The following is a 23371-nucleotide window of genomic DNA, read 5'->3' on the forward strand; positions in this document are numbered from 1 at the left end:
TAGAGAGGTAAGATACTGTTAAGTATAGATATTTGAATTTAAATATAGTTTTAAATAAAAAAAATGTTTTCTTTCATTCCCAGCAATGCCGATTTTTTCGTCTGTGGTCAGTTAAAAGGAAGGAGTGTGTAACGTCCGCAAATATTAAGCACTATATCCAAAAAATCCCAATTATTTCAAAAGGAATTTGAAATAATTGGGATTTTTAATGGTGCGAAATACCTATACATAATTATATAATATTATATTTTGAAAAAATATAAGTAGCTCTTACAATTTTAAAAAAGAAGTCAAGAAAACGCCTTTTTATACGCTTTGCTTCTGGTACTGAGATAAATTAACTGGTCTACCCCACAGACATTATATTAAGTGGAATTAATACAAAATATTGGGGGTAGTAACAAGAAATATTGTAGAATTAGTGGGTAGGTCGAAAAAATTGGACGCAAATACGTGAAGCGCTCCTGGTACTTCATAGTTTAAAAGAAATGGAATAAATTCATAAAATTTGTCAATTAAAAATAATTTAAACAAATTATTGGGGGTAGTCACAAGAAAAATGTTAGAATTAGTGGGAAGGTCGAAAAAATTGAACGCAAACACCACTTCATAAGTTATGCGCTCCTGGTACTTCATAGTTTAAACTGTAAAACATGGAATACCCTTTTTAAATTGTCAATTCATAAGAATTAAAACAAAATATTGGGGGTAGTCACAAGAAAAATCTTAAAATTAGTGGGTAGGTCGAAAACATTGAACGCACGAACACCTCTTCATACGTTATGCGCTCCTGGTACTTCAATACTAAATAACAATAGCAAATGAAAATTATTTGAATTAATGACAATTATTAGAATTTTCTTGAATAATCCTGAAATTCTACATTGATCTAGAATATTTGAAAATTATAAAAAAAGCTCTGAATAAAGGCTATTATTATTATCATTGGCAATGCCAACTCTTGTTAAGTATACAGGTTCAAAATCAACAAATCAAATGTTTTGTACAATTTTATTCGTTCTTATAAAATTACAACTTATAATAAACAAATAACAAATAAAATATTAACACAACACAATATTATGTTACATATTGTATTAAGCAAGATCTATCTTATTGAACTTTACTCACCTGTATTAAATTTATATATTATGTTATTAATAAAGATTTTTGATTTTGATTTTTTTGATTTTATATTATGCACTGTCTTAATATTTCTATTAGTCCGGTCGCCGAATAGAGATAATTTTTGAAGACTAAGGGCCTGTTTCACCACTTTCAGATAAAGTGCCGAATAGGCTATTCACAGCTTTTTTGACAGATCCTCCATACTTCATCTGTCAAGTTAAGCGGTGGATAGCCCTATCAGGATCTCTTTCACTCACGATTACCTATTTTGTTGTCACAAAGACCGAGATAGCAATGATTGTTATCTCAGTCCAGTGCGTACGAGTTGCAGAGAATTTTCTCTCTATCTCTTAGGGTCAATTTATATAGCGCAGAATCGAAGCGCAGCAAAGCGCGTCGTAGCCAACGATATCAAAATACTACGTTCTAATTCTATCTATGGTCGTAGCGTCAAATTCGCAACAAGTCGAAGGAATGCGCGCGAATTCGCCAGAGCGCTTACAGTGATGACGCGTAGATTAGCTTGTGTGCGCTAGGATGCGCGAGTATGCGCGCGCACCAAAAAGCGGTGTTCAAGCGAATTCGCGAAAGTGCGCGCGGATGCGCGTGCCTTTCTCTCAGAAATAATAAGTGCGTTAACGCTTTGGAGTTAAGGTTGAATTTGTTATGTTCAGTTTTGATAATTAGATTCGATGCGCTTCAACTCTGCGCTAGTATAAATTGACCCTTACTTTCTTCAAAATTTCTCTTATTACTCTTTCAAGACCTCTCTATCTCTTTGATCAACAGCTAGCAATAGCCAGCTGATTACAGTTGATCTTCACATTAATATTGACTGAAGCTAGCTGTGTGACGAAGAACTTGAATATATAGGGGAGAGACATCGGCGCCAGTGCGCCATCGCCGCATAGCCGACATGTCTCCTTCGTGGACACTTTGCCCACTATTGGCCCGAGGAGTGTACCACATTTCGTGCATATGATCACCTGAAACAAATTTTTGATGTTTTTTTTTATGAAATAAAGGGCAAACGGGTCATTTGATGGAAAGCAACTTCCGCCGCCCATGGACACTCGCAGCATCAGAGAGCTGCAGGTGCGTTGCCGGCCTTTTAAGAGGGAATAGGGGAGAGGAGGGAAGGGAATAGGGGAGGGTAGGGAAGGAAATAGGAGAGGGTAGTTAAGAGAAAAGGGTAGGGAATTGGGCCTCCGGTAAACTAACTCACTCGGCGAAACACAGCGCAAGCGCTGTTTCACGCCAGTTTTCTGTGAGCCCGTGGTATTTCTCCGGTCGAGCCGGCCCATTCGTGCCGATGCATGGCTCTCCCACGTAAAATATTATGTAGTCAACAACATTTTTTTTATAAGAAAGAGAAGGTTATAAGAACCGTTGTAGTATTTTTTCCATAAAGTTAATATACCTAGCGGAATAGAGCAACAATCTCGAGCTGTCAAACGAAACCGAAATTGGTTTCACCTGTGTGTAAAAATATGTGTACGTATACACTTACACAAGCATGATTGAACATGAATTCTATGAGATTAAATTGTCAACGTGCGGCACGTGCCGACTGCGGACTGGACGTCAAAAGAAGAGTGCTGCTGTCATGTATCACACGTCTCTTTTTACCACGCAGTGTTACTGATAGTAACATCTCTCTTGCTCAGGCCTTTGTTTCTCTATGCCGCTAGGTATATTAACTTTATGATTTTTTTTTAATAAAGTACAAGATGACGCCCGAAACTCTCTTGCCCCAAAATTTATTAATCGCGTGGGGACCGTACATTTTTCTGGAATAAAAAGTATCCTTTGTCCTTTCCCGGGATTCCAAGTATCACCATACCAACTTTCAGCAAAATCGGTTCAGCGGTTGGGCGTGAAGAGGCGACAGACAGACAGACAAAATTTCGCATTTATGATATTACTAGCTGTTGCCCGCGACTTCGTCCGCGTGGACTTCAGTTTATAGCGCGCGATGTCAACAAAATTGGTGTCAAAAGCTTTTATAAAAAAACCCTGGTACCCCTTAAATCAATACAGCTGTGCAGTGTGCAAACAATAAGTACCTACTTCATTTTTGTATGTTAAACTTTATATATTATGCCAAATTTTAAAGCTTATTTAGCCCCCCAATTACACAACTTTACCCATAAACTATTTATCATTGATAGGTTTAGCCCCAATTTCACCAACGTCTGTTAGTGTTAACAGCTTGTTAAAATATCCTGTCTTCTCTTTCATTCATATGAAAAACGAAAAAGCTAACGTGATACTAATTCGAGCATTAGCTTTAACAGTCGTTGGTGAAATTTGGTCTTAAGGTTACGTCACTGCCTGCACAGATAAAGTACTGAGTTATTTAATACCGTAGAATAGATATAACAATCGAAAAAAATCGAGACTTAAATGTAAGATGATACCACCTCTTATAGAAAGACTTTTGAGCAAGCGTCAGCGCGATGTAGAAGACGCACGGCGCCATCTATTATGAATTTTTGAACAAATTTACGACCCTTACAACCCTTTTTTCCAGTAAAAAAGTAGCCTATGTCCTTTCTCAGGCTTTAGACTATCAGTATACAAAATTTCATTACAATCGGTTCGGTAGTTTTGGCGTTTGGCGTGAAAGCGAGACTGACAGACAGACAGACAGACAGAGATACTTTCGCATTCATAATATTAGTACAGATTATGTGCACACTGCACAGCTGTTTTTGGGTATTTTGATTAATTAAGGGCCGCGCTACACCGGAATGGCAGCGGCGAGGCGAGCACTTTCAGCGCTGCCATTCCGGTGTAGCGCGCTGCGCGGCCCTAAGAGGGGTACCATTTACCAGGGTTTTAAAAAGTTTTTAAATTTGACACAAATTTTGTTGACACCGCGCGCTATAAACTAAAGTCCACGCGGACGAAGTCGCGGGCAACAGCTAGTTATGAATAAAAACAATAATATATAATAAAGTAGGTATGATTAGTTCTGTTATAATAATGAAGTAAAAAATAAAGCGCCATCTGTTTTCATATATTAGAATTAAAATGTTGATTGCATTGATATATTTTCTGGATGGAATATAGGCCAACACAACACACTCGAACTCCTTAGAAATGCAGTAGGAATTCTATAAGATAAGATAGATTGATTATTATTATAGCAAGTGATAACATTATTAAACATAATATTCTAACGTATTAAAAACTATAAACAAAAACATAACAACTAATAAGTATGATTAGTTCTATGTTACAACGAAGTAAAAAAAAAGCGCCATCTGTTGAATCGTATTAGAACTAAAATGTTCATTGCATCGCGTCGATATATTTCTGGATTTTTTATAATATTATACATAAAATATATTTAAGATTTTTGAAATATTATTTCAATACACATCCAAGACCCAGGAATATTGAAAACTTTTTGTTCCGCCTGCGGGACTCGAACCCAGGACCCCCGGGATGAGCGCTGGCCACGCGCAATGCGAAGTAATTTTCATCGATATTTTCATGGAAATAAGATATTTTCCCACATCAAAATGTAGCCTATGTCCTTTCTCAGACTCTAGAATAACTGTGTACAAAATTTCATTGCAATCTATTCAGTAGTTTTGGCGTGAAAGCGAGACAGAAAGGCAGACAGACAGACAGACAGACAGACAGAGATAATTTCGCAGTATATTTCGCAGTATTTATAAGTCGCGGGCAACAGCTAGTTATGAATAAAAACAATAATTATGAATAAAAACAATAATATATAATAAAGTAGGTATGATTAGTTCTGTTATAATGAAGTAAAAAATAAAGCGCCATCTGTTTTCATATATTAGAATTAAAATGTTGATTACATTGATATATTTTCTGGATGGAATATAGGCCAACACAACACACTCGAACTCCTTAGAAATGCAGTAGGAGTTCTATAAGATAAGATAGATTGATTATTATTATAGCAAGTGATAACATTATTAAACTTATTATTCTAACGTATTAAAAACTATAAACAAAAACATAACAACTAATAAGTATGATTAGTTCTATGTTACAACGAAGTAAACAAAAAGCGCCATCTGTTGAATCGTATTAGAACTAAAATGTTCATTGCATCGCGTCGATATATTTCTGGATTTTTTATAATAAGTATTATACATAAAATATATTTAAGATTTTTGAAATATTATTTTAATACACATCCAAGACCCAGGAACATTGAAAACTTTTTGTTCCGCCTGCGGGACTCGAACCCAGGACCCCCGGGATGAGCGCTGGCCACGCGCAATGCGAATTCATTTTCATCGATATTTTCATGGAAATAAGATATTTTCCCACATCAAAATGTAGCCTATGTCCTTTCTCAGACTCTAGAATAACTGTGTACAAAATTTCATTGCAATCGGTTCAGTAGTTTTGGCGTGAAAGCGAGACAGACAGACAGACAGACAGACAGACAGACAGACAGACAGAGAAACTTTCGCATTTATAATATTAGTATAGATTATGGATGGATGGACTAACCTCGGTCCTATCCGAGCAATGGAACAGTCTGTCCTGCAGCAGGAATGCAGCTCCGTGGCTGAGTAACGCGTCGCGCTCCATCTCACCGAGCCGGACACCGCCGCCGCGACGACGGCCCTTGACGGGCTGACGGGTTAGGGCGTCCACCGCGCCTGTTGTACGGACCTGGGGGCGAAGGGAAAGTTATAAAAGCGCAGTAACTTAAAGTTGATAAAAACGGCAGGAGTTATGTTGGAAGATACATTTTAAAGGCCGTGTAAAATATATCTATCTTACACAAAAAATAGAAGAGGTATGTTTTGGGTGCGCGGATTGGTAGAACAGTTATCAGACGTATTTTTATTGCTAGATTGGGGTCAAGTCAGACTTCTTCTTGTCGTAATTGTACCCACTCAGTAATCGAATTTGATAATAGACGGCGCTTTTACGCATAGTTTTAGTTACTTTCGCCGTCACTAGATGGCGCTTTCACGTGTGGCGGTACCCACAAATAGCGCCACATTCCTGCATCGCGCTATCGACAGCTGAAATCAATCACGTGGGTTTCGGCCTGACAGGTATATCACCACGCACGGACGGAAGATCTTCCTTTGTGGCCACCAACGTATTGTTTTAGTTACTTTAACGCTCACTAGATGGCCTTATCACGTTGTTATTTATTTACACTAGATGGCGCTTTTCAAACTACCCACCTGCCACTTGTCAGACACCATATGCCGCAGCCTCTGATAGTGCACGAGGCCACAGAATATGTCAGCTGTCATCTCCCGGCCATCCGCGCCGCTGTACACTCTCTCAGTGCCGTAGTAATTGTACCCGCCAGCTTCTAGCAGCCGCCCGAAGTAGTTGATCGCTGTGTCCTTCTCGTTGAAACGGAACGGCGTCGCGTCGTGGACCTGAAGACGGCAATGGTTTTTATGAAAATGTACTGTATTTCTTTTATTTTTTATTTGATGAAGTGTCATGAAGAGCATAATATTATTATATCCAACGAGAATATTTAAGCACGTGGCTAAAAGGGGTCACATGACAATGTCATTTCGTGTCAAAACATCCTTGGAGGTCTGTAAATGTTTTTTATGTATGCTTTTCTCTCTACCCGATGTTGAAGGCGGCTTTGTTCACTTGCTAAGTTAATTCATAATGGACCGTACTTCTTTCCAGTTTATAACTTTTCCCGGCACTCAAAATATATATAAAAGATATCATTGGAAAGGTCTATCTAGATCTAGATGATCTAGATAGACCTTTCCAATGATATCTTTTCCAACAAATCTATACAAATATTATTAATGAGAAAATATGTCTATCTGTCTTCACGCCCAAACCACTGAACCGATTTTTCTAATTTTTTTTACTTATGGAGATACTTTGAGTTCCGGGAAAGGACATAGGATACTCTTTGTCCCGGAAAAATGTACGGCGGGGCTAAAATGGTCGCTTTGGAGAATCATATTATGAATCATAATAATATGATTCATTTTTTTTTAATCGCAAAATGCAAGTCTGCTTGCAATTCATGTCTAGTAATTTGTACTAATTTGACATTTGTCAGTTTGACAGTTTTGTCAATTCATTTGCTGAATTGATTGGGAGGAATTGCTAAATGTGACCATTTTAGCCCCGCGGTTCTTGCGCGACAAACGATTTTTGGCGCAACGGAGTTGCGGGCGTCACCTAGAACCTTAATAAGAATACTCACATGTCCATGCAAGCACGCCGCCTTCCCAGCCATACACTCTATCATCATGGCGATTGTCATTCGACTTGGAAAACCGTGAGGGTTGAACAGGATATCCGGTATAAGCCCAGACTCCGTAAATGGTAAGTCTTCCGCCGGCCAGCGCTGCGAGCATATACCCTTCTGGCCGGCGCGCGACGCGAACTTATCGCCTACCGTCGGGTTGCGCTGAAAAAGTATAAACGTCAGTGTCATGTGTCAAAAGTCATTTTGACATTTGGAATTTAGGTTTTGTTGCTGGTGGTTTAATTTATTTCTTGGGTACAGAAATAATGAGCAGCAGTAAAGTTAAAAAGGTTGTGGCATACGAACGGACAGATAGAAATGACGAATCTATAAAGGTTACGTTTTTCGCCATTTGGCCAAACCTTAAAACGGTGCTCCATTTATTATTACACTCGTGCCAACATTCACCGACACACTCTAAATGACCCTGTTTTATATCTTAGTTACAAAAATACAACGTACTGCATATTTAACAAAAATACAATGTAGTGCGTCAAGAAAGTGAAGAAATTAAAAAGTGGCAACATCGTAGTGTCATCCTTTTCAAATCAATCTAAGAAAAAAGGGATGACACTACGATGTTGCCACTTTTTAATTTCTTCACTTTCTTGACAGACTATATATTGTATCTTTCAAAATGGCGATTGAAAACAATTATGGACTTCAAAACTTCATAAACCTTAGAAATAAAAACGAATAAGCAAACATATATCTTTCTCTTTCACTCATAAATGCCTTTAATGTTTGTTAAAAACAACTCTAGATTTTGCTTTTTACATTATTGCATATACATTATTGCCATGTTTTGATCAATCTTCTCTGAAGGACATACCTGTATCCTAAGCATGACGCACGCTCGTCGCGGTGCGCGCGGAGAAAACTCTCCGCAGAGTCGCACGCTGTCTACAAAACTCTCCTCCTTGCCGGAGAACTTGTGGACTATGAACTGGCTCTTGTCACTGTCGTAGTAGCTAAGGAAAGAAAGAGAGATTTGTATTTGTATTTCTCTCTTTTAAATAATTATAGCCGCGCTCTGATAGATTTTAATAAAATATACTTTGCCATAAGCTTCTTGCTCTAAAATTTTTATGAATAATTAACATACGCCAAAAGAACAAGAAAAGTCATAAATTATAACAACAATAATTGAAGTTGACCCAGCTTCTCACCTCCTCCAGGGTTCCATAAGAACTCCTTATACGAACATGAGCTGCTAGCTCCAGTCTACGCTGGTCTACTCAGTATACCATCAATTATCTTGTTTATACTCACAAGTATAACGGCTCTCTGTCCTATATGAGCTGCTAACTCCAGTCTACTCAGTAGACCATCTACTATCTTGTTCTACTCACCAATACATCGGATCTCCGTGGTTAATCCTCGCTCCAACCGGCGGTAGACCGTCGGTATCAATATGAGCAGCCAGCTCCGGTCTACCGGGATCTCTGGTGAAGTATGACGTGGAATTGGGAAGCTCAATGAAGTGGGCTTTGTACACTTCGCCGGCCGCGAAGCCACGCTCGTAAGCCGATTTGTTGATTATCATGGCGTCTTCCATGTCGTAACCCTGAAAATATAAAAAAATATTAATATCCTATGTCCTTTCCCGGGACCAAATTCCAAGCTGAACCGACTTTGCTGAAATACCAAATTTCAGCAAAATCGTTTCAGCGGTTTGGAGTTTGGATGTAACAGACAGACAGACACGTTTGCATATATTTTTTTTATCATATTCTATATTTTATTATTATCTATCATTTATAATCAATTAATCATCTAGTCCAAGTCTGTCATGACGAGTTGGCCTGAACAGTGGTGCTACTGGTGTCTGGAGCCGGTACAGCTTGGTATCGGAGTTTTTCAGCCAGTTGTAGATGGCAAAAACCTAGCTTTATTTTTTTTAAAAGAAGACAAAGACATAACCCGCTTAATCTCACAAAAAAGAAGACCAAGTAGAACTGTCACTTGTCAAACTCACCGTGTACGATATAACCGCCAGTATCGCGTTAGTCCCTGACGGATAATCATCTAGTCCCAGTCTGTCGTGATGAGTAGGCCTGAACAGCGGCGCTGCTGGTGTCTGGAGCCGGTATAACTTGGTCTCGGCGTTGGTGAGCCACGTGTGGATGGGAGTACCCATCGTCTGCTTACCCATCTGACATTGGTACATGTTTCTGGGGAAAGGAAAAGAAGATTGATGGAAACATTACGATGCTGTGGAAATGACAGCACACATAATAGATACGGATAAGAAATAGTTCTATTACCCCATTTCTACTTGCACATCAATTATATTATATTTTGTTTACTAGTTGGTGCCCGCAACTCTGTTACGCCAAAATTCGTTTATCGAGTGGACACCGTACATTTTCCCGCGATAAAAAGTATCCCATTTCCTTTGCCGGAACTCAAAGTATTCTATACCAAATTCCATCAAAATCGGTTCCGCGGTTTAAGAATAAAGAACAGACAGACACACTTTAGCATTTAAAATACTTACATTCTCAATCTCTCTGCATTTACGCCGGAAAAGAAGAATAATAATATTTCCGTTCAAGAGTGAAAGGGACAGTAGAGCGAATTCTACGTGTTCCAAAACCCAACTTTATAATGTAACGACTCACCTAGGCGACTGGTTGCAGTCCGGCATCGGTACTAGCTGAGCGAGGTTCGACATAAACGCTGATTTTGATAACTCCAGATGGGTTGTTTTACCTGAAAAGAAGGATAAATTATTGCAAACATAATTGTGGACGTAAACAAATAAAATATAAAAATAACATTAGTCAATAAAAAACATGCTTACATTAAGAATTAAGATATAAAATGAGGTTGGTGAACCGGAAATTACACTTCAAGTATTCGATGGATTCGATATAAAATAGTCTTAAAAGTTATGGAATAAAAATACATGTGCAAAGTAGATACCTATCGTTGGCATATAATATAATATCTCTGTAATGTAATGATTGCCTGTGCATGGGCGTACCCAGGTTCTGGGCCAGGGGGGGGGGGGCAAATTACCCAGATTCTGGGCCAGGGGGGGGGGGGCAAACTACCCAGGTTCTGGGCCAGGTGGGGGGCAAATCAGATTTTTTATAAGCTAGGTGTTTATAAAGAATTAAAAAAAATAATAATTTTATTTGTAAAAATATTGTATTGCAAACAAATGGCAAGAATTCGGTTTCTTAATTTTTATTTTTTATAGATAAAAGTACAAGATAATATACTTAGTAGGGACGTCAACATGATGCAGGGGGGGGCGCAGCTGCTCCCCCTGCCCCCCCCCTCGGTACGCCCATGTGTCTGTGTAATAATTGGTCCTCCTTTCTACCTACTCAGTCACTCACCCTTAATGATCTCCTCGTTGGTTACCGCCACATCGAGGTAGACCTGCTCCATGGTGCCGATGAGCTCCAGGCTGCCGCTGGCCAGGTGTATCACCGGCCGCATCATGCGGGCCTCCGATGTGAACAGGAATATGCCGGGGTATTGGCCGCTTATCTGTAACGTAAAAAGTTTGTAGACAAAAGTGATCCTAATTTTTGATGACTTTTTTTGGGTTTGTGGTAAGCTGATTCTTAACGGCCGTTCCCAATATTTGATCTATCTCTGGTTTTGCCCTACTAGAGATAGGAATAGCTCAGATTAGACATTAGAGACATTTATTTTATGTCAATTGTGAGCTATTCCTATCTCTAGTAGGGCAAAACCAGAGATAGATCAAATATTGGGAACGGCCGTAAATGGTTAGCTTATGAATACAAGTTAAACTAATGTAAAATTAAGAAATTTAAAACAATCCCCGATTCAAAACTAACTGTGTTAGGAATCGGAATGCAAAATATTTAATAATATGACTGGTCACTGGAAGTTGCTTACATGGAGTAGCAACTATTTTCTAGCAATGAGCGCGCTGATGATTATGAAATATTGCTTTAGATAATGTCAGCTTTTCAAACAAAAACGAGTTTGGATGATACGACGTTACGGTCAGACCATAAAGTTAATATACCTAGCGGAATAGAGCAACAATCTCGAGCTGTCAAACGAAACCGAAATTGGTTTACGTCTGTGTGTAAAAATATGTGTACGCACTACGTATACACTTACACAAGCATGATTGAACATGATTTCTGAGATTAAATTGTCAACGTGCCAATACGTGCCGACTGAACGTCAAAAAGAGTTCTGCTGTCATGTATCACACGTCTCTTTTTACAACGCAGTGTTACTGATAGTGACATCTCGCTTGCTCAGGCCTTTGCTTCTCTATTCCGCTAGGTTAACTTTATGGGTCAGACACACATATTTTATGTATATTTCGGAACTTAACCTATAAAATAAAATATTTGACCACAATATAATGATACTTGGAAAACAATATAGATCACGTGAAAAAAAAAGTCACGTTTACAAAATGGCGGATTAAGTACTAATTTTAAACTCTTGTAGAACTGCAAAAACTTCTTAAAATACCAACCTGTTTCTTAGGTATCATCACGATCTCCGTAGTTATAGGTATTCCGTCCCCCTTGACCTTTAGAGTCCTGAGGTAGGACACGGCCTTGTCGGCGATGTCCTGTGACAGGACACCCGCTAGCCGCCCGTCCACCAGCACCGGATACTTGTACGTGGGATTCGTCCAGTCCATTGAGCTTATTGGTTCCATGCCTGCATAAAACGTATTGACTTTAACAGTGTCATAATTAAAAAGTACAATAATTTAGTTTTTTTTCGTAAAAGATTATTTAAATACGGGAAATATTAAAGTTCGTTTTTTTTTAAATTAAACATTTTACAAATTATAAAAGTCAGCCCTGCCATAACTCTGGTGTCCTGTCAGAAGATGTCGGGAAATTTTTATTAAATCGTCAAAAATACTTATTTGGGTATACTTACCACATTTAGTCAAAACTGCTGGAATTCCTTCTAATTGTTTTGGATCCGGAGGTTGTGTCACCTGAAACATACAATACAATCAGTTAGGTAAAAGAACCTACTAATTTTTTTTGAGACAAAGGACTGCCTGACACGTGGGGCAGCAGCTGACGGACCTCGTCCTGCTGTGGGACTGTACCTGCGCGGCGGAGGTGAGGTGGTTGAGTAGGCCGCAGGGCGCGCCGTCGGGCGTGTGCACGGGGCACACGAAGCCCCACGCGTCGGGCAGCAGCTGTCGGGCCTCCGTCGTCCGCATCTCCATGAAGAATGACCCGCGGTGAATGGACCTGGGATAATGATAAAAAAAAACAATTTTAAGACAAGAAGTTAAAAAGGTTATTCTTATTTAAAAAAAAAAAAAACATTTAAACGCCTTTCAAGTTGCAACGTTAGGGCGTTTGTGCACTACACGGAGTTCTACCATACCGCGCGGCGCATCATCCCAATTTCTTACGTTTTGATAGTGGCAAATGTGAAAGTTATGAACGCCGGACGGTAAAACGTGCGAGGTTTCTGCACGTTCATGGTATAAATTGCTATAGCTTTTGCAGTGACGGATTAAGACTACTTGATGCCTTAAGTCATCCATGCCTGTGTACCCCCCCCCCCCCCCTCATCCGTATGTCAACTAGAATCTGTCTTTAAGCTTTTACCACCTAAAAACATAAGTAATTATTTTTTAGAAACTTTTTTTGGTGAAGTGAGAGTGGTGACGGATGTTCTTTGTCCTTCTTCTGGTGCCCCCTCAGACGTGATGCCCTAGGCAATTGCTTAATTTGGATTAAGGGTTAATCCGTCACTGAGCTTTTGGGATACACGCGACGAGGTGAATCGTCGTAAGCAGAAACCGTGCACGTCTGAACGCGCCCTACGGATCATCCATAAAGTACGTCACACGATTTACGTGATTTTTACTTTTAGACCTTCCCCTCTTGTCACCTACGGGCCTCCCCCTCCCTAGTTTGACGTCATAAAATTAAAGCTACCTCAACATTTAAAATTTGGTCCACTCCCCCTCTTTGTCACACTTCGTCCCTCTTTTGGTGTGACATACTTTATGATGTTTCCTAGGCTGCAACTACCCCTGAGACTGCATTCGGTCACTGACCGTGGAGCTACTCACTTGAAGTGCGACATGTATCGCATTCTGTTGATGTTCTCGGCGACGATGGTGAGACCCTTGTATTGCGCGAGGTTCACGTTGTTGGAGGGCGCGTTGCCGGTGGCGAGAAACGTCTCCATCTTCTGTTCGAGGCTGCCGGACATCCGGAGTATGTTCTGGAACTCTTTCTGCGAAGAAGAGAACGAGTACCTAGTATACAATTTCAAGAATTCACCAATCGCTGAACTTTTAGTAAAGGTACAATACGAGACAACAATCAGCTGTGTAATAGGTCCTTTTAGCTTTTATTAGCTAATTTATAAATATTATAGGTATGTATACCCGCTGTTTACTACTCAACAACAAACGCCCCCTTGTGGGCGCTGAAGGTCTAAAGGGTGTGGGACTCAGAAAAAAAAAATGGCGTTTTGTAGAGGCCGGGGGGGGGGGGGGGGGGGGGCGGCTAATATTACCGACAAAATCCCCTTAATTTTAATTAGGAATGAAAGTAGGTGAAACAATGGGGGCGCTAAAACATATTTTGTTCTCAAAGTGGGCAGTGGACAAAATAAGTTTGGGAGCCCCTGTAGGGTAAGCACGAACTACTATCGAAAAAACATTCGTATCGTTAACGTAAGCATTTTGTATGAAAACTTGAACAGCGCCTCTGGTGTGCGTAAATGAAACTGATTTCCAGAGCACGAACATTTAGACGTAAGTTTCGTTTCGTCGTCGTATCGAATACGCAACGTAACTTGAGACTTTTGTATGAAGATAGCTAGCACGAAGGCATAAAATGACGTATAGTATCGTAATTGTCGAAGGCTGGCTTGCGAGTTTCACGAATGTTTATTCACTTTAAAAATTTCAGTGAGAAAACTTTCGTCAGAGTAAGTTTAGAGAATAAAATAGTAATTTAAGTGATTGTGTTGATTTATTTGGTGAGAAAATGCTTAGATTAAGACGGAGCACCCCACGACGTAGTACATTGTACTATTATCTTGCGGCGCGATTGATTGTTGAAAGTGGAAATGTACAAAGAGAAACAAGGTGAGTGATGCATTTTGGTACACTATCTCTCCAAAATTTAAAACTTTACAGAAATATGTTCGAAATATCCTATTGAAAAATTAATATTATAATATTCTTAAAACAATAAAATATGAAATTAAATGTAAATCATAAAGGGTATTGCGGGTGGCTGGTACACATTTCAGCAGAATGTTTTAGAAGTTAATTATATAATTCCAAAACTTTCACACCACATTCACAACACAAGTTCACTTCAAAACAAATTTAACCTTGAATGAGCTTCGAGTTACCAAAAATGTCAAGTGCGTCTTTCGTTTAGGAATACAGTCTCACCAAACACCGTGTTAGTAATAAATTTGTGACGTGGGAGAGCCATGCTTCGGCACGAATGGGCTGGCTCGACCGGAGAAATACCACGGGCTCACAGAAAACCGACGTGAAACAGCGCTTGCGCTGTGTTTCGCCGAGTGAGTGAGTTTACCGGAGGCCCTTTTCCCTTCCCTACCTTCCCCTATTTCCTTCCCTACCCTCCCCTATTCCCTTCCCTATCCTCCCCTATTACCCTATTCCCTCTTAAAAGGCCGGCAACGCACCTGCAGCTCTTCTGATGCTGCGAGTGTCCATCGGTGACGGTAGTTGCTTTCCATCATGTCACCCGTTTGCTCGTTTGACCCCTTATTTCATTAAAAGAAAAATTGTATTTATAAATACCATTTATCTTTATGAATATAATATTAACTTGTACTGCAGTTTCGTCATATTGCGTCATAATTTGAACAGCGTTTATGTTTTAAGTGCCCTAAAATCACAAAGTTTTTAATTGATTAAATACGTATCTAGTTTTATGAATGAAATGTTCATTCAATTTTACGACCATTCGTTCTATTTCGCTCACTCATATTTACGTTGGTGTGACGTCACTAACGTTATCGTGTCGAGGTCTCGATACTATTTCGAAAGTGCTTCGTGCTTCCAACTTAAGTTGTCTAACGATTTCGTATCGACAACTCGATACGCATGCGATACGAAACTTACAATTGTTCGTGCTAGGCGTACTGATCTAGACGCTATGAAATGACAAAGTTAAAGTAGTAGTATACAGTATTGACAAATCGGAAGGAGTTTAACGTCGATTTTATATTGAAACCATAACGAAAATGTTTTAGTGTCGGATTTGTAATGTATTGATAATTATACTCGGCGCGGCGAACCTTGATCTCTATGACACTGACAGTTAATAACATTGTAGTGGCGTCACCATTAAATTAGGATCATATTGGAGGCGTCTAAAAATAACATTTATAAATTTTACGTAAGTGTATGCTATAACAATGATATTCCGTTAGAATTTTTAACAATTCTTAACATTTACAAGAAATTATCACAATCTGAATTTACGTTTACGTCTTGCAAAACTTACGTCGTGTGACATTTAACGATTATGTAAGTTTTGCAGGACGTACACGTAAATTCAGATTGAGATAATTTCTTGTAAATGTTAAGAATTGTTAAAAGTTCCAACGGAATATCATTGTAATGGCATAAAGCTACGTACAATTTATAAATGGCATTTTTAGACGCCTGCAATATGACCCTAAATTAATGCTGACGCCACTACAATGTTATTAACTGTCAGTGTCATAGGGATCAAGGTTCGCCGCGCCGAGTATAATAAAGATGGACGCGCCTACTAGGGAGGTAGGGGGGATAGTTGGAGTGGTCGCCCGACTACAGTGACGATCACTTCTTCACCAGCTGTCGCCAGAGTAGAAGCGTTCAGTTATATTGTGATCTGCGTTTAATTTACTCGCCCAGCCATTGTACAATATACTGTACACTATAATATTACACACCGGCACACTTGCCTGCAGCTGTAGTTGACGACAGCACAGGATTAAAATACAATCTAAGTCCTGGATTTCCAGGTGAACTCACATTATCCAGCACCAGGCCTCTGCTGGACTTCGCTCGCTTCAGTATATTGCTGCGCACTATGTACAGCAACGTCTGGAGTCGATCCTTCAGCACCTGGAGGTACAGGTGACCACCGACTTGGAGCTCCTGCACCATCACCGCGTCAGCTCCCTCCACCTGCAGATTTTAAATATTTTTTAATAAAAAGCAGCTGTTAGGTCGATTTTATGGAGAAAAAAAAAGGCGACCGTAAAAAAGAATTTTTTTATGGTCGACAGAAAAAGTTTGAAATTATTGCAAAATATTATGTTTTTTACTCACAATTGATTTTCCAGACTTTGAAAGCATAGAAAAAAATACAAGATACTAATTATTACGATCAAATTTGAACAGATCGATTGTAAGGGTTTCGATTAATTAAAAAATCGATTTTTTAAAAATCGACTTTCATAAAAAATGTGTTAAAAATTTTATCGATTGTAAGGGTTTCGATTGATTAAAAAAATCGATTTTTTATTTTGTTCGAAATTATACAGCTGTTTCTAAGAGGTTTAGGATCTTAGCGCTTAAGAAATCGCAAATTTATTGTTTCCTAAATACTCACGCTGCACTTATTCTGCACCACATCATACAGCTTCTGAGTCATGAACACCAGCGCGTGGAACTTGTCCATGTACCCGGCTATGTGGATGAGCCATAAAGTTAATATACCTAGCGGAATAGAGCAACAACCTCGAGCTGTCAAACGAAACCGAAATTGGTTTCATCTGTGTGTAAAAATATGTGTACGTATACACTTACACAAGCATGATTGAACATGATATGAGATTAAATTGTCAACGTGCGGCACGTGCCGACTGGACGTCAAAAAAAAAGTGCTGCTGTCATGTATCACGTCTCTTTCTACCACGCAGCGTTACTGATAGTGACATCTCGCTTGCTCAGGCCTTTGTTTCTATATGCCGCTAGGTATATTAACTTTATGGGTTGAGCAGACAGCGAGTGAGCCGGATGTCGGCAGCATCGTCACAACACATGTAACAGCTGTTACTGTGCGGTTAAGCCCAGCGCTTTAGAGAGCACAATGTTTTTAAGCCAAAACATAGGTTTGAGTGCGGCGACCGAATCAAGAAATACCGTATACGTAAAACACCTAAAATTCGCCTAACGTCGTTTCAATTCGGCAGACTTCGGCTCGGTGCGGCGTTGCCGCTTCGCTGTGCCGGTCGGTGCGACGTTGCCAGACTTCGGCACGTTTGTGTACGTGCGAGACGTATGCGTACCATAATTGCATGAATTGATAAAAAAATTATATAGCTATACCGCGGCAGCCCCTGAGTGCCACACGTATTTTTATTTTTAACCGACTTCCAAAGAGGGTTATATTATGTTCGTCTGTTTATATTTTTATTAGCAACAATACTCACGCTGCACTTATTCTGCACCACATCATACAGCTTCTGAGTCATGAACACCAGTGCATGGAACTTGTCCATGTACCCGGCTATGTGAATGAGCAAACAGCGAGTGAGGAGGAAGTCGGCAGCATCATCATCGGTCGCCCACGATGGTAGAGGGAGTTTGGGCCGGAAGACACGGCCGATGTAGGCGCGACATTCGGACGTGGTGTGTAAGTTCTGTTCGTGGAGCTCGCGCAGCATATTCTGGATGCAGCTGGAAGAATTAATCATTTAGCACAATTTCATTTTTTTTTATTTGTAAGTACATAATATCGTCATTATTGTGATGTTACCATAAAGTTAACTAGCTGTATGACCGATGACATTTTCTAAAAATGCTTTCTAGCTAGATCGATTTATCGCCCCTAAACCCCCTATATAATAAATTTCATGAAAATGTTGGAGCGGTTTCCGAGATTATATCTTGTATGTGTATATATATATATATATATATATATATATATATACATACAAGAATTGCTCGTTTAAAGATACATATAAGATATAACTAGTGGAATAGAGAAACAAAACACTGCGTGGTTTTACATGACGTGTGAGAGACACGTGTGATACATGACAGCAGAACCAATTTGTTTCATCTGTTTGACGTCTAGTCGGCACTAAGCGGCACGTTGACAATTTAATCTCTTACAAACTTAGAAAGATGCTTGTGTAAGTATATATGTCATGTATACATACACATATTTTTACACACAAAGGTAAATCAATTTTCCCGATGGTACTATGTAGTCAGTCATTGACCTGTCAGCTAATGTCATCACTCACTTCACATAGTAAAGGTCGGCGCTCTTCCCGTGCAACAGTACTCGGAGTATGTGGTGATCAGGCCAGTCCACGAGACACTTCATGATGAGGAGCAGAGGGGCATAGTACATGAGCTTGCTGTGAGAGAACATGAGCTTGCAGGTTCCGTTGTGGAGGAAGTGGAGGACGTTGTTCTGTGGGTAAAAAAGTTTAAAATCATATGACACTGAAAGTGCTCGCCTCGCCGCTGCCATTCCGGTGTAGCGCGGCCCTATGCGCCCTGTACACCATACTATAATTATAATATTTTAATCAAATAGATTTACTAAGAGGTCACTTTTTAAATGTTCACTGACCGTACTAGTCTGATCCGGAGTAACACATCTTACTAGGACACCGTAATCAGAGAAGAGATTGCCTCTCATTCGCCAGCCGGACCGTTTGATGGCCACAGGATAGTTGCGACGAGTGACCAGCAACATGCGGGCGAGACGCTCGTGACCCTGAAAAAGGAAATCTTTAACTGCCCCACTCAGAATGGGACTTATGTCAAAATTTCCCTTCCCTCCCTTTCCTACAGTCCCCTCCCCCCTTTCCTACCCTCCCCTCCCCCCTTTCCTACCCTTTTTCCTCTTAAAAGGCCGGCAACGCACCTGCAGCTCTCTGTTGCTGTTTGCCCCCTTATTTCATTTAAAAAAAAAGATTTTGACATAAGTCCCATATATTATCTGTCAAACTCTTCATTAAATTGAAGCTTAATCATTATTAAGCGGGCGACTAATCCATAAAATCAAACATCGTCCTTCTCTCTTCACACTCACGCCCGTCTTTCATATGCCAGGTGAAAAAGGACGACGCGGAATCATCGCAAGTTAGTTTTTTCTCAATAACTCGATAAATATAATATATACAACATTTTAAAAATCCGCCAGTATCTCAATAATAGAATTTTATACAATGTGTTAAAATATTAACTTAGTTTAATGCGCGGTTATGGCACTATATTATGAAAAATAGAGAGTGCTCTTGTGTACTGCGCACACACTTGGGCACTATAAAAAATTACCTGCGTACCTGGCCTGATTTCAATGAAACTGGCCACCATCACCAAAAGTGGTGGTGGGGGATAGTAAGTTATCAGGGCGAGAGATGCACTTTACGGAAAAACTATCACGCCAATTGATTTATGCTTTAACATAGTAATTTTTATTTATATGTAGATATGTCATGTGTTATCATTGCTCAGTCAAGATTTGGTTACTATATAAGTATAAAAAACTGCCTTAAAGATTATTATTACCATGCAGAAAAACGATGTGAGCCTACACAAAGCTCGGCTTTTAGCTAGTAATATTTCAATACTGCACTATACTATGTTTTACCTTTATAACGAAGTATCCGCCCCATTCATCAGCATGTTCATTGTTTTTGACAAGCTCCTCCGGCGACATCTCTGCTAAGTGACACACCTTCGACTGAAATAAAGCTAACATGTTACAACCAGGGCTCAGAACAGGTATTTTTTTACCAGGTTAAGGATTTTGGATTTGTGTTCGCTCAGAGCAAAATTGAGATGCGAGTGGTATTGCTTCTGAAATTAACCTGGTTAATTTCTCGCGGAAGGTAATTAGTGCAGTGATATCTTCTATCCCTTTCTAGTGCACCATCTAATAGCCAATAGGCCATAACTTGTTCAATGTTCATGTGTGGACAATGGGTGAGGGTTGTGGTGTGTGTGAGTGGGCGGGGCGAACGATATTGCGAATGGTTCTAACCGATATTTTAAGCAGGAGCAGTTTCCGTACAGAGCGGAATCAACATAAAACCACTCTTTTGAAAATATATGGCGTTTCTAACGAACAGGATCCTGAGATTAATCAGGTTTCCGAGCCCTGGTTACAACATGAAGCTAACAAATTACAAACAACATGGTTAAGCCCAGTATTCACTTTGATTAGTGATAAGTGCAGGTGATTAGCTATTAGGAGAAAGTGTGGACAGCAACTGAAGAGTCCTTAACTTTTTCCCTAATCATCTGCACTTATCAGTTAGCAAAGTGAATATAGGCAACATGTCTCTTTCTGCTACAAGCCACTACACTGATTTTTATGAAATTTAGTATAGAGACTTTAAGATTAGTTTTTACTTTTTATTACAAAAAATGATCTTAAAATGTTCTGTATGGTTCCAAAACAATAAACTAATTTCTATAGCAACAAGCAACATATAATATTTTATTTTATATTATAAGATAACTATAAGCTCAAATTTAACACTACAAACTTAAATCTCACAAAGTATAAAATATTTCATGTATACCTTTAACATAATAGGCAGAGCACCTAATGATTTGTCCAATGTAGTTGTTTTTCCGTCAATTGTTATAGACAATCTTACTTTAAAATCGCCCTTATATGTTGCTGCTCTCTGCCTGCATTCGGTCGGCAATACTTTCTGGTTTTTAACTCCTACAGCCTCCATAGGGACGCTGGGTTTTGCGAATGCCGCATCATCTATGGCGATTTTGACTCTCTCTCCATTAGGAAGCTCAAATTCTACTGGAATTAAGTTTTCTATGGCAGCTTTTAGGCCATCTGTCACCATGTAGTTAAATGAGTCGATATGTGGAGCGCCGAGGCATTGTAATAACTGGAAAAACGTAAAAATAAAAATCATTTTCATTTTACTTCATCACAGATTGCGTTTTTGAATAGAGTGAAATGAAATTAAGATGACTTAAGGTCTATGCCACCTTAAATGCCTAATGTACATCAAAATTAATGTCTTTTACGGCTTTAAATCAACGTTTTGATCAGGTGTTGGCTAAGATTGGTAATACGGCTAGAATAAACCTTTCTATGAATACAGCTGCTAGTTAAAGATTTTGGTACATTGTTAAGGTTATTTTTATTCAAAACTTTTTTTTTTATGAAATAAGGGGGCAAACGAGCAAACGGGTCACCTGATGGAAAGCAACTTCCGTCGCCCATGGACACTCGCAGCATCAGAAGAGCTGCAGGTGCGTTGCCGGCCTTTTAAGAGGGAATAGGGTAATAAGGGAGGGTAGGGATGGGAAGGGAATTGGGGAGGGTAGGGAAGGGAATAGGGTAGGGGATTGGGCCTCCGGTAAACTCACTCACTCGGCGAAACACAGCGCTAGCGCTGTTTCACGCCGGTTTTCTGTAGTTGGTATTTCTCCGGTCGAGCCGACCCATTCGTGCCGAAGCATGGCTCTCCCACGTATATAACTTTACTATGCATAAATGATTGACTAAGAAATATTGCGAAAATGCTTACCGGGTTAGGAGTTTTTGGTGGCTGCCTGAAGTTGGGATTACTGGTGTACGCTAGTGACGGATGTTGCGCTATTTTCTTCAGATTCATTTTCACTTATTATTCTCTCATTTAATACAGTTAATTTTGATAATTTTTATTATATTTTATTAAACAAACACGTGTTTTTCTCACATTTGTTTACCTGTCAAAATTATGTCAAAATCATGCGGTAGTGACATTGACAGTCATTTTTTTTTAATAAAAACGTATATACTCACGACGACCAAATGTTCAAAAGGGATATAATTGGTCGTCGTGACGTGACCACGTCGTGACTCGTGACGGTGATTCTTGATTTTTTATTCGCTTAGGCAAACTGAAGCGTTCCCCTCGGCGCCGGGACTAGCTAAGCCGGGCAGTTTCCCATCCTGACCCGGAGCCCCGTGGTACGGAAATTATTGGAGGTTCGCATAGCGACGCCTCCGCACTCCCGTCGGCCGTCCTAATGTCGGCGGAGTGTAACGGAGGATGCAGGGTCATCCTCTCTGTTCTGCTCCGCAACCTCTTTCTGCGAAAGGACGGTTTCGCAGAAAGAGACCGTCGCCTGCCAGGCTTCATCGCTCTCGAGCATGCAGCGAACCATGCTCGAGAGCGAGAGGTTCCCGCCCAAGCACCGCCATGAGATCATGGCGCTGCACGGCCCAACGATCACACACCTCAAAGGTGTGTGATCGTTGGGCCGTGCAGCGCCTCCCTAGCGCCGCCTCCCTAGCGCCGCCTCCCTAGCGCCGCACTCATGGCAGGCTGGCATGGTAGGCTCCCTCCTGGCGACCTTACACAAGTACGCACGGAAACATCCGTGTCCTTTCACACTCCAGTGAGCACCTGTGTACGGTGGAAGGTGAGGGGTTTCTTTTTGCGACGCATCCACGCTGCAAGAACTGGTCGCAGAGCCTGAGCAGTACGTTGCCCGTTATACTGGGCCTGCGCCAGGGCCTCACCCCACCTCCTCAGCAGCCACTGCTCTCCCAAACTTCGGACCCGCCGAAGCTCCTCCCATTGCAGGTCTTCGCCCCGCGACCTCCTCTCTGAAACAAGAAGGTGCAACTCGGCAAAGACCGTCGCAACAAGCTCCCACGGCGGGTCTTCCGCCAGGGCAGTGGCTGTAGCCTGTAGCCCTAGCCTGTAGGTATTCAGTAGGTAGGAACTATTAAAATAGTTAATAAAGTGAAAATATTTATTTAAGCATCAAGTTTTGAATTTGGATACCGTTTTACTACAATCATAGCTTTTCGGCATCAAGCATGAAACAAATTAATGAATTTTCTTATTATTTTCTGTACGTTATTGTAAGTACAAGCATGGCGACGCATTTCTTAGTCACGTTACTTCTTATTACACTGATGCCTGATGTAGTAGATACTAGATAGTAACATATTCTGCAACTCGCTAAGTACGGTACCTGCTAGAGAAGCAGAGCCCCCGTAAGGGCTACTGGCG

General features: G+C 40.2%; 1 protein-coding gene across 3 annotated transcripts; it reads right to left on the minus strand.

Annotated features, from left to right (window-relative positions):
- Positions 1–1371: 1371 nt before the first annotated feature.
- LOC121737802 (DNA-directed RNA polymerase I subunit RPA2) lies at positions 1372–22043 on the minus strand. Of its 3 annotated transcripts, XM_042129505.1 has the most exons (21): positions 21893–22043; positions 20915–21244; positions 19978–20070; positions 18952–19098; positions 18617–18789; positions 17798–18044; positions 16392–16547; positions 13446–13612; positions 12462–12609; positions 12284–12344; positions 11865–12055; positions 10732–10885; positions 10006–10096; positions 9360–9555; positions 8734–8948; positions 8214–8352; positions 7337–7543; positions 6327–6530; positions 5635–5799; positions 1900–2114; positions 1372–1846 (listed from the first exon to the last, which is right to left on the minus strand). In XM_042129505.1, the coding sequence occupies exons 1-20, from the start codon at positions 21977–21979 to the stop codon at positions 1911–1913; spliced, it is 3375 nt and encodes a 1124-aa protein (XP_041985439.1). In that variant the 5' UTR covers positions 21980–22043; the 3' UTR covers positions 1372–1846; positions 1900–1910. The 3 variants fall into 3 exon arrangements, with proteins under 3 accessions (XP_041985439.1, XP_041985438.1, XP_041985440.1); XM_042129504.1 differs by having other exon boundaries at positions 1372–2114; XM_042129506.1 differs by lacking the exons at positions 17798–18044; positions 18617–18789; positions 18952–19098; ... (1 more) ...; positions 20915–21244; positions 21893–22043 and adding an exon at positions 16975–17059 and having other exon boundaries at positions 1372–2114.
- Between the last annotated feature and the right edge of the window lie 1328 nt (positions 22044–23371).

Source organism: Aricia agestis, chromosome 21 (genome assembly GCF_905147365.1).
Source record: "Aricia agestis chromosome 21, ilAriAges1.1, whole genome shotgun sequence".
Classification (NCBI taxonomy): Eukaryota; Metazoa; Arthropoda; class Insecta; order Lepidoptera; family Lycaenidae; genus Aricia; species Aricia agestis.